The sequence below is a fragment of the Cardiocondyla obscurior genome, linkage group LG07, assembly GCF_019399895.1.
Source record: "Cardiocondyla obscurior isolate alpha-2009 linkage group LG07, Cobs3.1, whole genome shotgun sequence".
Lineage (NCBI taxonomy): Eukaryota > Metazoa > Arthropoda > Insecta > Hymenoptera > Formicidae > Cardiocondyla > Cardiocondyla obscurior.
This window is the reverse complement of record NC_091870.1, coordinates 4161263-4176190: the sequence shown is the minus strand read 5'-3', so window position 1 is coordinate 4176190 and position 14928 is coordinate 4161263. Positions and strand designations below refer to the sequence as shown.

At 49.7% G+C, this 14928-nt stretch overlaps 2 protein-coding genes across 2 annotated transcripts; both read left to right on the top strand.

Annotated features, from left to right (window-relative positions):
* Nucleotides 1–10338: 10338 nt before the first annotated feature.
* On the top strand, nt 10339–13017 carry LOC139104046 (uncharacterized). Its single transcript, XM_070659274.1, has one exon. The coding sequence runs from the start codon at nt 10339–10341 to the stop codon at nt 13015–13017; it is 2679 nt and encodes an 892-aa protein (XP_070515375.1).
* A 270-nt stretch (nt 13018–13287) lies between these two features.
* Nucleotides 13288–14373, top strand: LOC139104045 (uncharacterized). Its single transcript, XM_070659273.1, has one exon. It carries the CDS (start codon nt 13288–13290, stop codon nt 14371–14373), a length of 1086 nt encoding a protein of 361 aa, XP_070515374.1.
* The last annotated feature ends 555 nt before the right edge of the window (nt 14374–14928 follow it).

The window sequence follows — 14928 nt, the reverse complement described above, 5'->3', positions numbered from 1 at the left end:
GTGTACCAGTTAATTTTTTTTCTTTAACGCGATCAAAAAACGCACATATTCTTTAATTAACCAATATTTCTGTTAAACTTTCCGTTTATTATAAAGAGTAACAGCAAAAATTCTTGTTTTTTTTTCTATTTTTTTAATGATGGGTCGATATTAATCCTTGTAAAAATGTGAAAAGTGATAAATTATGAGAAAATATCACTTTCACTTCTTTAAAACTTTGAAACCATGCGTATAATAATCTTAAAATTTTACTGGGATTAATATCTCATTATAGATTGGTATTCATAGTTACTTCTTATTTCAAAATTATTTTAAACAATGTCTTAAGACGATGATACGATTCTGTAATTGGTTTAAAACCAAATAAAACTACTTAAAACAATCTTTAAAATAAGGACGGACTATGAATATTAGCCATATAATATTACTTGGCATGAAAAAAAGTTTTAAATGTTAAGTTTAAAAAAATAAGTCACGTTTGCCGTCACTCTTTCGAACGAGTTTATTTTATTCCGAAAATCTCGCGGATCACCATCACGAACTGCATTTACTTTCCGAACTTCAATCGCATAATTAATTTCGTTAATAATATCCACGGTTAACATGTTTAAGGTAATTAAAAAATTTATTTTTAGTCGCTACACGTTGTAACTGGTGCAGTAAGTTAGAATAAAACAAATTATATTTGATTTACTCCAACTTATTGCACTAGTGTGCATAAGTTCAGCAGTGCAGCGACTGAGAACAAACTTAAGATGATTGAAATTAATCTTACGACACTCACGATAGGTTGAAGGCACCTTTTATATACACGCGCATTTTCAAAATTAAAATTTTTTTTAATCGTTTTAATACGATTAATTTTACTACATGGAGTTTCGTTTACTCCTAAAAACTTTGCGTATATCGTTTTTTTATATAAATTTAATTAATTAATGTCGCTACTAATTAGTTAAGTCGCGACACCGATCCACCTGTCAAATCGCATGGGTGCCGCCATATTACATTTTCGTTAAATGTGTCGCTAAATGTGCTACAGACCATGGTGGAAGCAGAGAGCTCAATTTTGAATCGCGGCCGGCTACGCGTACAGATGCAGAGGCTCGTCCGTGTGAAACCAGCGCTTCGGCTGCCGTCGGATAGCTGAAAAAGCCAGAGCTATACACTGTCTGTCCTACTCTTTTGCGGCGTCGTCGGTAACTCGGTAGTTTTGGTATCGCGCAAGCATGATGGTAACCGCTCGAATGCGAACGGCTGCTCTTATTTACCATGTAGTACACGGACCACCAGAGATAGCGTTCGGCGGTACGCTAGTCTCTCCGATCTGAGGCGATGGCGGTATACGTGCGCTAGCGCGTCACGCTTCACACAATGAAGCATGCACGTGTGCCGCGGAGCGTCGAGGAGATCGAGAGGACGGGGGAAAATGTAGTGGGGCACGATGTTTAAAATCGTTAGATTATGCTATTCTAACTTTTTAAATGCCAGACTATCGAATGCCGTCAGAGCGACGCCAGTCTGGTTATATGAGAGGCTTTGTTTCAAATAATATTATTTTTCTGTCATCATAAGAATCTACTCGAAAGAAACTATTCTAAATTTTTCGTGCCTTATCTCGCTCAAGACGGGGCAGTCCCGAACGAAACCTAAGATGCTCTTTGTTATAATAGAAAACTGCTCTACTTCCTTTGAAGCAATGCCTCTCATGTCAGTCGCCTTCTTATACGCATTAAGAACGCATCTCTCGCTAATACTATCGCGGCCAGCAGAGCCATTCTTTGTTAAATTAGAAACATTATAATAATTTCTCCTTTTTCGTGCCCAGCAGTGACTAAGTGTTAATCCTTGCAAAAATAAAATTTATAAAGTGCAACCTGTATTCAAGTTTTTTCGTTCGAACCTTCATCTTAGTGCGAACATTTTTGGTCCTTCGAGCCGGATACGCATATCCTTGCCCATTCAAAAACTTGTTACAGTGCAGTGTTGTGTAAAAGACTTAATCGACATGAGTCAAAGCATGGATTCATTAATCCGTAGCCAGACGGATTTATACGGGCGTATTTCACGCTCGGTGGAAAATTTAAAAAAGGGAGGTGCGGCTAAAATCACTCCCGGCTCCATCGAGACTCGCTTGAGACTTCTCGATAATTACTGGAGCAAATTCGAAAAGGGTCATGAAACTCTTCATACTAGTTTTTGGACGGAACTTGCCGAGCATGATTATGTTAAGGCCGATGCCTATAGCATGGTCGAAGAAGCCTACGTCTCGCAGCGGGCAATCTTGATGGATCTTGCAGAAGAACATCGCAAAACGGAGGAAAAACCCGAGCTCTCTCTGCGCGAGAGCGAAGTTTCCTCTCGACGCCAGCTTCCCCGCATTCAACTGCCTACTTTTTCTGGAAAATTTGAGGACTGGCCTGCATTCAAGGATCTTTTCCAATCAATAATAGCACGAGATTCATCATTAATGGAGGTAGAAAAACTCCATTATTTACGCTGCTGTCTCAAGGGTGAGGCAGAGCAGCTAGTAAAAAATATTCCTACCACCGCCGACAACTACGAACGAGTATGGACTATGTTAAAAGAATATTACGCTAATCAGCGTATGCTTGTGCGATCCTGCTTTTCAACATTTACTTCATTGCCTAAGATGCGGACTGAGTCTGTCCAAGAACTAAGACGACTCTTCCATAATGTACTTCAAACTGCCGGAACAATGGAAGGAATTCGCCGCCCTATTACTGATAACGATCTCTTTATCCATTTAGTGATCGAGCTATTGGATTCTCGTTCACGCCGCGAGTGGGAAACAACGATCGGTGGCACTACCGAACCACCCACCTTTGAAGAGTTAAAAAACTTTTTGGAAAATCGGTTGCGGGCTCTAGAAGCTCTATACCCTGCGGGACATGACACCTCGACAAAAACAACAACTGTTTCTAAGCCAGCCCGAGCTTTGGTTACGCACACCGCGCCATTTAACACGGGAGGTAAGCCCTCCTCATGCTTTTTATGCAAGGGAGATCATTATATCCTTGCATGTAGTGAGTTCTCCAGGAAAGGGCCTGCAGCGCGCCGAGACTATGCCGCCGAAAATAGTTTGTGCATCAATTGCTTCGGAAAGACTGCCGTTAGCCAGTGTCCTTCAAAAAAAAGTTGTGTCTCCTGCGGAAGACGGCACCACTCAACCATTCACGAAACGTTTGTGGCGAGGGCTTAGGCCCCGCCACTAGACGGCAGATGCCGTCCCTGAGGGCTAACATCGACCCGAACAAGACCGAACGCGCCAAGCGAGGTTCGACGGGCGACCACCGGCCCGACGATGACGCGCGCCGCCGAGGTAAGAGTGGGAACTCCCCCACTCTCATCTCGGCGACTATATAAGCTGAGCTCGCGGCAGACCAAGTACCTTGTCCGTTCCGACTCCTCGTCACGAACACCAGTCCTCCAGATCCGATAGGCTTCGGGCGCTCCCGAAGCCCTCTCTAGTACTCTCCGACTCGGGCGCTCCCGAGTCGTCCCCGGGCGCTCCCGGTGAGAGTCTTCCGCTGCTTTGGGCGCTCCCAAGGCAGAGTTAAACTTCAGGTTCCTGGAGACCTCGGGCGCTCCCGAGGCTCCACCACCGAGGCGACCGGATACCGCCGGCGCCCCCGGCTAAGCCGGACCACCGAGATCCCCTGGACGGGCGCTCCCGTCCAGGTGGTAGGATCTACCGTACGGCACGCCGCCGACGACACCGCCGCGGTCGGGCGCTCCCGACTGCCGCCGCTTCCAGGGCACCCAGTGCCACACCGAGATCCCCTGGACGGGCGCTCCCGTCCAGGCCGTAGGATCCGTCGTACGGCACGCCGCCGACGACACCGCCGCGGTCGGGCGCTCCCGACTGCCGCTCTCCGGATTACCCCGGGTAACCTTTTGGTTCTCTTGGACGGGCGCTCCCGTCCAAGCCTAGAGCCTGCCGCACGACAAATCGTCATCGGCACCGCCGCCGTCGGGCGCTCCCGACGGCCGCCACCTCCAGGGCGCTTCGCGCCTTCACGCGATCCCCCGGACGGGCGCTCCCGTCCGGCAACGGATCCGCCGCGCGACAACCAGTCGCCGGCACTGCCGCGGTCGGGCGCTCCCGACCGCTGCCCCTCGGGCTAGCCCGAGCAACCTCGGCCCAGACCCCGACCGACCGCTGGTCTATCGTCGTCTCGACGAACTCAGGCTCCGGCGAGCCTCAATCCGGCAACCCCGCGGCACGGCAAAACCCCACCGTTACATGGCGCCCGAACAGTAAAATTGAACACCACGACGACGACGGGCCGGCTTTATGAAAACGTGGATATACGAAAGGACTAAGGTCGAACTTGCGGCCGAACTAAGGCGTCTCGGTCTGGAATACGACGGACCGATCGACAAGCTGAGGAACAGACTCAGAAAACACGTGGAAGACAATCCCGGATTTCAACCAATGGCAAAGGCGGTAGACGCCCAGTCGCCACCACACATCGCAATCAACATGATAGACGATGACGACGATAACGATAGTGCATCGATCGCGCCAGTGAACCAAGGAAAAGCAATGGACCAGATTAGAAAATGGGGCTGCCATTTTGATGGCCGAGACCCGCTCGGATTCCTAGAAAGAATCGAGGAACTCCGAAGAGCGTACGGATACGAAGAACCTCAGATGCTCCTCGGGCTGCCAGAAATGCTCCGCGGAGACGCACTCCTGTGGTACAGGAACAACCAAGACTCGTGGACAACGTGGAAAGAATTTGAGGACAACTTTCGTGCGCAGTACCTACCCCGACGACTACGAACGCAAACGATGCGAGAGATTCAAAATCGGCTCCAGAAACCGCTGGAGTCGTTCCAACAATACGCAACGGCCATACAAACGCTAATGCGCCGAGCCGGAGGCATACCGAAGAAAGAACAGCTAGACTGGATCTACGAGAACCTCCTCCCCGAATACAAACTGTACATACGAGTGAAAGATGTAAAGAATCTAGCCGAATTAAGCGAGCAGGCCGCGAACTACGAGGAGATCCGCAAACAGGTAGAACAAACGAGCCCGAAGCAAAAACCCAATACACCAGTACCGACGGCCGCTGCGGCAACTTATAACCGCGAAGAATGCTGCTGGCGGTGTAAACAGAGAGGACACACCCGCCAAAACTGCCGGAGACCACCGATCAAATTTTGTTCCCAATGCGGAAAAGAGGGAGTCCTCACGCGAGAATGCCATCCGCGCCAGGAAAACGAACGAAGGGCCGGAGGCGACGCCGCCGCCAACCGGTCCAACACCAGCCGACAATAAGGTTCTACCCGCGGCCACACCTGGAAGTATCAATAGGAGGACACCGGATACAGGCACTGCTGGATTCGGGATCGGAAATTTCGTGCATTAACAAGGAAACCATGCAATTGGCGGAACAATTAAATTTCGCGCCAAGAACGGACACAAGAACGATACGTTTGGCAGATGGAGCGACCACGGACAGCCAGGGAACAATAACGCTCCCAGTACAAGTAGGGGGGCGACTCTTCTGGCACGAACTACTAGTCATGCCAACCTCAAGAAGCGCAATGCTAATTGGGGTCGACCTGTGGCGCAAACTAGGGATAACGCTACACCCACCTCCGAGGCAAGGAGGCCAGGAGGCAGGACGAACCAAGACAAGTGCGGGATTAGCGGCGCATACAGGAGAAGAAAGAGAACAACTAAACAAGTTCCTGGAAACCGAACTAGCACAATTCGAGTCCATAAGAGGACCTACCGACCTGACCACGCACGAACTTCGAATAAAACCGGGCCAGACACCGATTAAGCAGAGATACCGACCAAGAAACCCAGCAATGCAGGAAATAATAAATCAAGAGGTAGAACGCATGGAACGAGAACACATAATAGAACCGTCGGCAGGAGCTTGGAGCTCACCAGTGGTCTTGGTAAAGAAGAAAAATGACCAGTACCGCTTCTGCGTCGACTTCCGCAAAGTAAACGAAGTCACCGAGAAAGACGCATACCCGCTACCGCAAGTAAACGCCACGCTGGACAAACTAAGAGGAGCGCGCTACCTAACAACACTCGACCTGAAGGAAGGCTACTGGCAGGTGCCCCTCACACCGAAAAGCCGCCCAATAACGGCCTTCACGGTACCGGGAAAAGGCCTGTTTCAGTTTCGGGTAATGCCGTTCGGGCTCCACTCGGCACCAGCAACATTCCAACGGCTGCTCGACACAGTACTGGGACCGGAACTAGAGCCGCACGTCTTCGTATACCTGGACGACATAATTATCGTAAGCCACACATTCCAGGACCACCTAGAACACCTAAGCGAAGTATTCCGGCGCCTGAGAACGGCTAAACTCCGGCTAAACCCGGAAAAGTGCCACTTCGGCCGAACGCAGCTGAAATACCTAGGCCACATAATCGACAAAAAAGGGATCCGAACAGACCCGGAAAAGGTTAGCGCCGTAGCAAACTGGCCAGTCCCCACTACCGTGCGGAAAGTCCGCCAGTTCATGGGGATGGCGTCATGGTATAGACGATTCATCGGGAATTTCTCAACACTAGCGGCGCCACTAACACGCCTAACGAAGAAAGGGATAAAATTCTCATGGAGCGACAAGGAAGAAACGGCATTCCAGCAATTAAAAGCGGCACTAACGTCCACTCCAATCTTAGCGTGCCCAGACTTTACACGGCGATTCATACTCCAGACCGACGCAAGTAACGATGGCCTGGGAGCAGTGCTGACACAACAGCAGGAAGATGGCGAACGCGTTATCGCCTACGCAAGTAGGACGCTGAACAAGGCGGAAAGCAACTATAGCGCAACGGAATTGGAGTGTCTAGCGGTCGTATGGGCAATACGAAAAATGCGCGGCTACTTGGAGGGCTACACATTCACGGTCATAACAGACCACCAATCGCTGAAGTGGCTACAGCATTTGGAAGAACCAACCGGAAGACTGGGACGGTGGATGTTCGAACTCCAACAGTACGACTTCGAGGTGCGATATAGAAAGGGAAGCTCGAACCAGGTGGCAGACGCGTTATCCCGCCAGCCAAACATATGCACAACTGAACGAACGAGTACATGCAAGTGGTATAACCGAATCCTGACAGGAGTCCGCGCCACACCAGAAGCGTTCCCGGATTACGAGGAACGAAACGGACGACTATACCGCCATATCCTCCACGATGTTGACTTCCGAGAGGTCGACCCGTCCGAGCAATGGAAACTGTGCATACCGCGGCCTGAAAGAGCGATACTCCTAGCCCGACACCACGCCGAACCAATGGCAGGTCACCTCGGGGTCGCAAAAACAATCGCACGAATGGTCAGACTGTTCTACTGGCCAGGAATGTTCCAAGACATCACCCGTTACGTCCGCCAATGCGAAAACTGCCTGGCACACAAGGCTACATCTACCCGCCCAGCCGGTAAGCTCCACACCGAACCAGTCAGCGCGTCGTGGCAGCAAGTTACCATGGACCTAATCGGCCCACTACCACGATCAAAGAACGGTCATGTGTGGCTACTGGTCATGCAAGACCGATTCTCAAAATGGGTAGAACTACAGCCCCTCCGACGAGCCACCGCACCGGCGGTAACAAAAGCAGTGGTCGAAAAAATCCTGTTTCGCCACGGATGCCCCGACCAGATCATCTCGGATAACGGAACCCAGCTACGCTCAAAACAACTGGAAGAGCTACTACAAGCATGGAGTATCAACCACCGAACAACGCCGGTATACACACCGCAATGTAACCCCGTGGAACGAACAAACCGATCAATAAAAACGATGATCTCGCAATATACCGGCCGCAACCACCGAAACTGGGACGAGCACTTGCATCCGCTACAATTCGCGTACAACACAGCCCGACATGAGGCCACGGGATACACACCGGCATATTTAAATCACGGCAGGGAACTCGCGTTACCACACCCGGACGACCGAAGACACGCCACGCCTAAAACACCGCACGAGACGCAAAGACGCCTCAACGACGCGCACGAAGTAGTACGAATCAACATGGCGCGAGCATTCCAACACCAGGAATCCCACTACAACCTAAGACGACGGGAATGGCGACCAAAAATAGGCGATATCGTGTGGAAACGCGAACACACGTTGTCGAATAAAAGGGCGGGAATTAACGCCAAACTCGCAGCTCGATACACCGGACCAATGACGGTCAAGAAAATCCATTCACCGGTGATAGTGGACTTACGGGATGCGCATGGAAAGGCGCACAAACACATTCATGTGCGCGACCTTAAGGCAGGTCCCCTGCCGGATGAGGAACCACGTGACCAGGAACCACGTGACCAGGAACCACGTGACCCGGCAATCGGGTATATAAGTCGGTCAGATGGGACCACCGATTCAATATCTAGTAATAGAGCAGCAGAGATGGCTGAGCAGGACATTCTGGATATCTTCGGCGATAACCTTAGCGATCTAAGCGACGAGGAAGCGGGGCCCCAGCAGGTGCCAGCGAAGAGGACGGATCCCCCGGACCCAAAACGGGATGTCCCAAGAGTGGGATCCTCTGTGCAAAGAGGCGACCAAGCGCAGCGTCGCCACACGCAGTGGCTATCAGAGCCACCCCCGATGAGGAGACCGGGGAGGCGGCCGCCCAGCGGGCCAGCCCGCGGACCAACAGCGGGACGGCGGACCCGGGACGCCGTGACAACGGCCACGGAGAAGCTCGAGGCCCGAGCAGCGGGCAGACCACCACCACGGGCACCGACAGCACCCGGGCTACCGGGACCAAGGCAGCCGCCACGACCCGGACCAGCGACCCCACACCCGGGGCCACCAGTCGGTCCGCGAACACGAGGCCCACCACCATTCGGGCCACCACCAGTCGGGCCACGGCCACGGGGACCACCCCCGTTCGGGCCACCACCGTTCCGGCCACCCCCGTTTGGACCACGCCAGGCTGGGCCAGCTCTGCCACCACCAGAGCAAAGGAGGGCACAACGGGAACCGGCACCACCGGCAACATCCGGGGCGATAAACTGCGGGGCGGTGACGAGTAGCAACCCGCCCGGTCCCGATGACCCATACGTCAGGGTCAAGCTACCAACGGAGGAGATGGTGGACGTCCCGGTGTCCGCGGTATGGAAGAACCGCAAATACCGGGCACGAACAGCCAGCGGGAGGTGGCTGCTTCGATTCGGCGCAGATGGCACCATCCGGACATGCCGCCGCCTAGAAGACACCCCTTAAAAAGGGGGGGGTGATGTGGCGAGGGCTTAGGCCCCGCCACTAGACGGCAGATGCCGTCCCTGAGGGCTAACATCGACCCGAACAAGACCGAACGCGCCAAGCGAGGTTCGACGGGCGACCACCGGCCCGACGATGACGCGCGCCGCCGAGGTAAGAGTGGGAACTCCCCCACTCTCATCTCGGCGACTATATAAGCTGAGCTCGCGGCAGACCAAGTACCTTGTCCGTTCCGACTCCTCGTCACGAACACCAGTCCTCCAGATCCGATAGGCTTCGGGCGCTCCCGAAGCCCTCTCTAGTACTCTCCGACTCGGGCGCTCCCGAGTCGTCCCCGGGCGCTCCCGGTGAGAGTCTTCCGCTGCTTTGGGCGCTCCCAAGGCAGAGTTAAACTTCAGGTTCCTGGAGACCTCGGGCGCTCCCGAGGCTCCACCACCGAGGCGACCGGATACCGCCGGCGCCCCCGGCTAAGCCGGACCACCGAGATCCCCTGGACGGGCGCTCCCGTCCAGGTGGTAGGATCTACCGTACGGCACGCCGCCGACGACACCGCCGCGGTCGGGCGCTCCCGACTGCCGCCGCTTCCAGGGCACCCAGTGCCACACCGAGATCCCCTGGACGGGCGCTCCCGTCCAGGCCGTAGGATCCGTCGTACGGCACGCCGCCGACGACACCGCCGCGGTCGGGCGCTCCCGACTGCCGCTCTCCGGATTACCCCGGGTAACCTTTTGGTTCTCTTGGACGGGCGCTCCCGTCCAAGCCTAGAGCCTGCCGCACGACAAATCGTCATCGGCACCGCCGCCGTCGGGCGCTCCCGACGGCCGCCACCTCCAGGGCGCTTCGCGCCTTCACGCGATCCCCCGGACGGGCGCTCCCGTCCGGCAACGGATCCGCCGCGCGACAACCAGTCGCCGGCACTGCCGCGGTCGGGCGCTCCCGACCGCTGCCCCTCGGGCTAGCCCGAGCAACCTCGGCCCAGACCCCGACCGACCGCTGGTCTATCGTCGTCTCGACGAACTCAGGCTCCGGCGAGCCTCAATCCGGCAACCCCGCGGCACGGCAAAACCCCACCGTTACACGTTCCTTCGAAGCCCAGCAATCATGCACAGAACAACTCAACCAGCAGGATCAACTTCAACAGGTCCGTCAACCAACTTGTCGCAAAAGCCGGAAGAGCGTCCTGCCACGCAAAACGCCTCAGTCACGTCTCTCCATTTGCGTAATTATGTAACTGGACGAGTCTCAGTTTTATTGGTCACAGCAAGGGTTATAATTACCGATAAGTATAACAAAAAAATAATAGTGCGAGCGCTCATAGATCCGGGTTCGGAAGTATCAATTATATCGGAAGCTCTCGTGGAAAAATTACATTTACCCCGAAAATCCGACACCACCACAATTTTCGGCATTGGTGGTGATAAAACTTGTTACGCGCGCGGTCGTGTAAATTTCAATTTAAAATCTTGTGTGAATCAGGAATTTTGTGTAACGATTTCGGCTTTAATTTTACCCCGTGTTACTGTTAATACACAGCGTATTATTAACAATAATGAGTCATGGCCACATTTGCAAGGCCTAGTGCTTGCTGATCCTGATTTTTCCTCTAACGATCCGATCGATTTAATTTTAGGAGCGGAAGTTCACGCCATTATAATAGAAAATGGCTTGCGAAAGGGCACAGCTAAAATGCCCGTAGCTTTAAAAACAGCATTAGGATGGATTTTATCCGGATCTACGGGTGAAATTCAGTCTGCCTCTTTTGTCTCCATAAATCACTGCCAAACTCAAGAAAACATAGTAGAACTGGTATCGCGTTTCTGGCAACAGGAAGAATTACCACTAAAATCAATCCCTCTTACCGACGCAGATCGAAAGTGCGAGGAATTTTTTACTGAAACTACTCAACGATTGCCGTCAGGTCGCTATATGGTTAGACTACCGTTCGCTAAGCAAGGTCCGGAGTTTGCAAACTCTCGACCGTCATCAATTAATATTTTTTCAAAGCTAGAAAAACGCCTTAGCTCACAACCACATTTACGCTTTCAATACAACCAATTCTTACACGAATACGAAATGTTAGGACACATGTCCAAAACAACGCCTCCAACATCTGACAAGCATTATTACCTGCCTCATCATGGGGTATTTAAGGGCAATGACCCTAATTCAAAATTACGAGTAGTCTTCAATGCCTCTGCACGCTTTAAAAATTCAGAGTCCCTCAATGATGTATTGCTTAACGGACCTAACCTACTTCCTGCACTTTCTGATATAATTTCTAATTGGCGACGGTATCAGATAGCTATAACCACAGATATTGAAAAAATGTACCGGCAGATTGAAATTCACCCAGAGGATCGAGACTACCAGCGGATAATTTGGCGTCCGAGTTCTATTTATGAATATTTTGATTATAAACTAAATACTATTACTTATGGATTATGTTCTGCGCCATATTTAGCTAACCGAGTAATTAAACAATTAGCCCTCGACGAAGCGAACAATTTTCCTTTAAGCGCATCGGTTCTCCGTCATGAAACTTACATGGACGATATTTTGACTGGCGCAGATTCAGTATCATCCGCAAAAATTTTAATTACGCAGTTAATTAATATTTGCACGGCGGGCGGTTTTCCTTTAGCCAAATGGTCGTTCAATAACAGTGAACTGAACAAAATAATACCGACATCTGAGCCAAGCAAGGGTCCAGTAGATTTTTACAGTGATATTACTCACACTATTTTAGGCCTTCGCTGGAATCCTACAGAGGATTTCTTTTATTTTCATGTAACACCAATAGAGAATCAAATACCTACAAAAAGAATAGTACTGTCCGAAACAGCCCGGCTTTTCGATCCTCTCAGCTGGCTTGCGCCGGTCATTGTTAAAGCAAAAATTTTAATCCAAACGCTCTGGCTTAAGGGAAATAATTGGGATCATCCATTAGATAAAGACGATTTCAATTTATGGTATCAAATTCGCAAGGAATTAATAAAACTGTCGAAAATTAAAATGCCACGGTGGCTTAAGACCACGAAAACAACATCTTTAATAGAATTGCATGGTTTCGCAGATGCCTCCGAGCGAGCTTACGCCGCGGTAATTTTTGTTAAAATTAGCCAGAATAATGAATCCAAAATATCATTATTACAAGCCAAAACTCGCGTAGCACCACTAAAAAAAGTATCTTTACCTCGATTAGAATTGTGCGCCGCCACTCTTTTAACTCGATTAGTTATACACGTTCAAGCTACTATAAAGTTAAAGTTTAATAGTATTAACCTTTGGTCTGATTCTACCGTAACTCTTGCCTGGCTCAAGGGTCACCCTTCAAAATGGACCACCTACGTAGCAAACCGCGTATCGGAAATCCAGCAATCATTACCATCTGCCTACTGGAACCATATTCCAGGCCATGAAAATCCTGCCGACTGCGCTTCTCGCGGTCTCTTGCCAAGCGAACTGCTAAATCATCCACTCTGGTGGTCAGGCCCGGAATGGCTCAAGCAAAACAATAATGAACAACCAAAACAAAATAATTTTGAAATTAATTCTGAAGAACTAAGTGCTATTGAAAACGAGCAAAGGTCTCACGTACTTACTATAACCACGTTATCAAAAGAGAATGAGTTATTATTAAAATTTTCGACATTACTTAAGTTATTGAGAGTCACTGCATTATGCCGACGCTGGCTAAAGGGAAGCTCAAAGGGACCATTATCTTGGTCTGAAATAAATAAATCACTTAATTTCTGGATCATAACAACACAACGACTTTAGTTCTCGGAAGAAATTAAACTATTAACTGATGGAAAATCGCTTCCTCGAAACAATGCCTTATCTCCTCTGTCTCCTATTATAAGCGAAATCGGAATTTTAAGAATCGGCGGTCGGTTACGAAATGCGTCATTGTTACGGGATCAGCAGCACCCGATAATATTACCTAAGCGCTCAAATCTAACCTTTTTAATCATAGATCATTATCATAAAAAGACCCTGCATGGGGGACCGCAACTAACATTGTCAACCATAAGGCAACGCTACTGGCTTATGGGAGGCAGAGCGTCAGTAAAGGAGCACATTAAAAATTGCGTACTATGTGTTCGTTGGAGAGGCACATCTCCGCATCCTCAAATGAGCGACTTGCCGCAAGCTCGGGTTACGGTAAATCGTCCATTTTTAAATACCGGAGTAGATTACGCTGGACCTTTAATGGTCAAAACAAGCAAGGGTCGAGGGCAACGAGCCCATAAAGCATTTTTGGCCATTTTTATATGTTTTTCCACGCGCGCTATACATATTGAATTGGTCTCAGACTATACAACAGCAGCCTTTCTAGCAGCCCTCCGACGGTTTATTTCTAGGAGAAAAATTTGTTCCACTATTTCAAGCGATCAAGGAACTAATTTTGTCGGAGCAGACAAGGAGTTACGAAAATTCTTTGCGGAAAGTATAAAAAGTAAGGAATTTACTCAAACCATTGCCAATCAAGCAATTAAATGGAAATTTAATCCTCCATCTGCACCTCATTTTGGCGGAATATGGGAGGCTGCTGTTAAGGCTACAAAACATCATATCCGACGGGTCATCGGAGAGGCTACTCTAACATTTGAGGAAATGTATACTTTACTAACACAAATTGAAGCGTGCTTAAATTCTAGACCCTTGTTACCACTCTCCGATGATCCCGAGGATCTAGAAGCACTTACACCAGGGCACTTCCTTATAGGAAATGCATTAAATGCCGTACCCGAGCCATGCTTGGCTAATATATCCGACAATAGACTTTCCCGCTGGGAACTCGTGCAAAAAATGCGTGACCATTTCTGGCGGCGTTGGTCAGCCGAATACTTGCCTACGCTTAATATACGCTCTAAATGGCGAACAACTCAGCCAAATCTGCAAGTAGGCATGCTCTGCTTAATAAAAGGTGAAACAACGTCGCCAGGTAAATGGCCTCTTGCACGAATTATAGGAACTCATCCGGGTTCTGATGGACAAGTTAGGGTGATAACAGTACGCACTGCATCATCCACATTTACGCGACCCGCCGTTAAAATTGTTCCTCTGCCTGTACAAGATACTTCTTTTGCAAAAAATTCGTCAGCTCCTGACGAGGCGGGCGGAAATGTTTAAAATCGTTAGATTATGCTATTCTAACTTTTTAAATGCCAGACTATCGAATGCCGTCAGAGCGACGCCAGTCTGGTTATATGAGAGGCTTTGTTTCAAATAATATTATTTTTCTGTCATCATAAGAATCTACTCGAAAGAAACTATTCTAAATTTTTCGTGCCTTATCTCGCTCAAGACGGGGCAGTCCCGAACGAAACCTAAGATGCTCTTTGTTATAATAGAAAACTGCTCTACTTCCTTTGAAGCAATGCCTCTCATGTCAGTCGCCTTCTTATACGCATTAAGAACGCATCTCTCGCTAATACTATCGCGGCCAGCAGAGCCATTCTTTGTTAAATTAGAAACATTATAATAATTTCTCCTTTTTCGTGCCCAGCAGTGACTAAGTGTTAATCCTTGCAAAAATAAAATTTATAAAGTGCAACCTGTATTCAAGTTTTTTCGTTCGAACCTTCATCTTAGTGCGAACACACGATTTGATGTTCCATCCTTTAGAGAAACGCGTGATGGAGAGAGAACGCTATAAGTTAGGCACTAGATCAAAGCGGTATACAA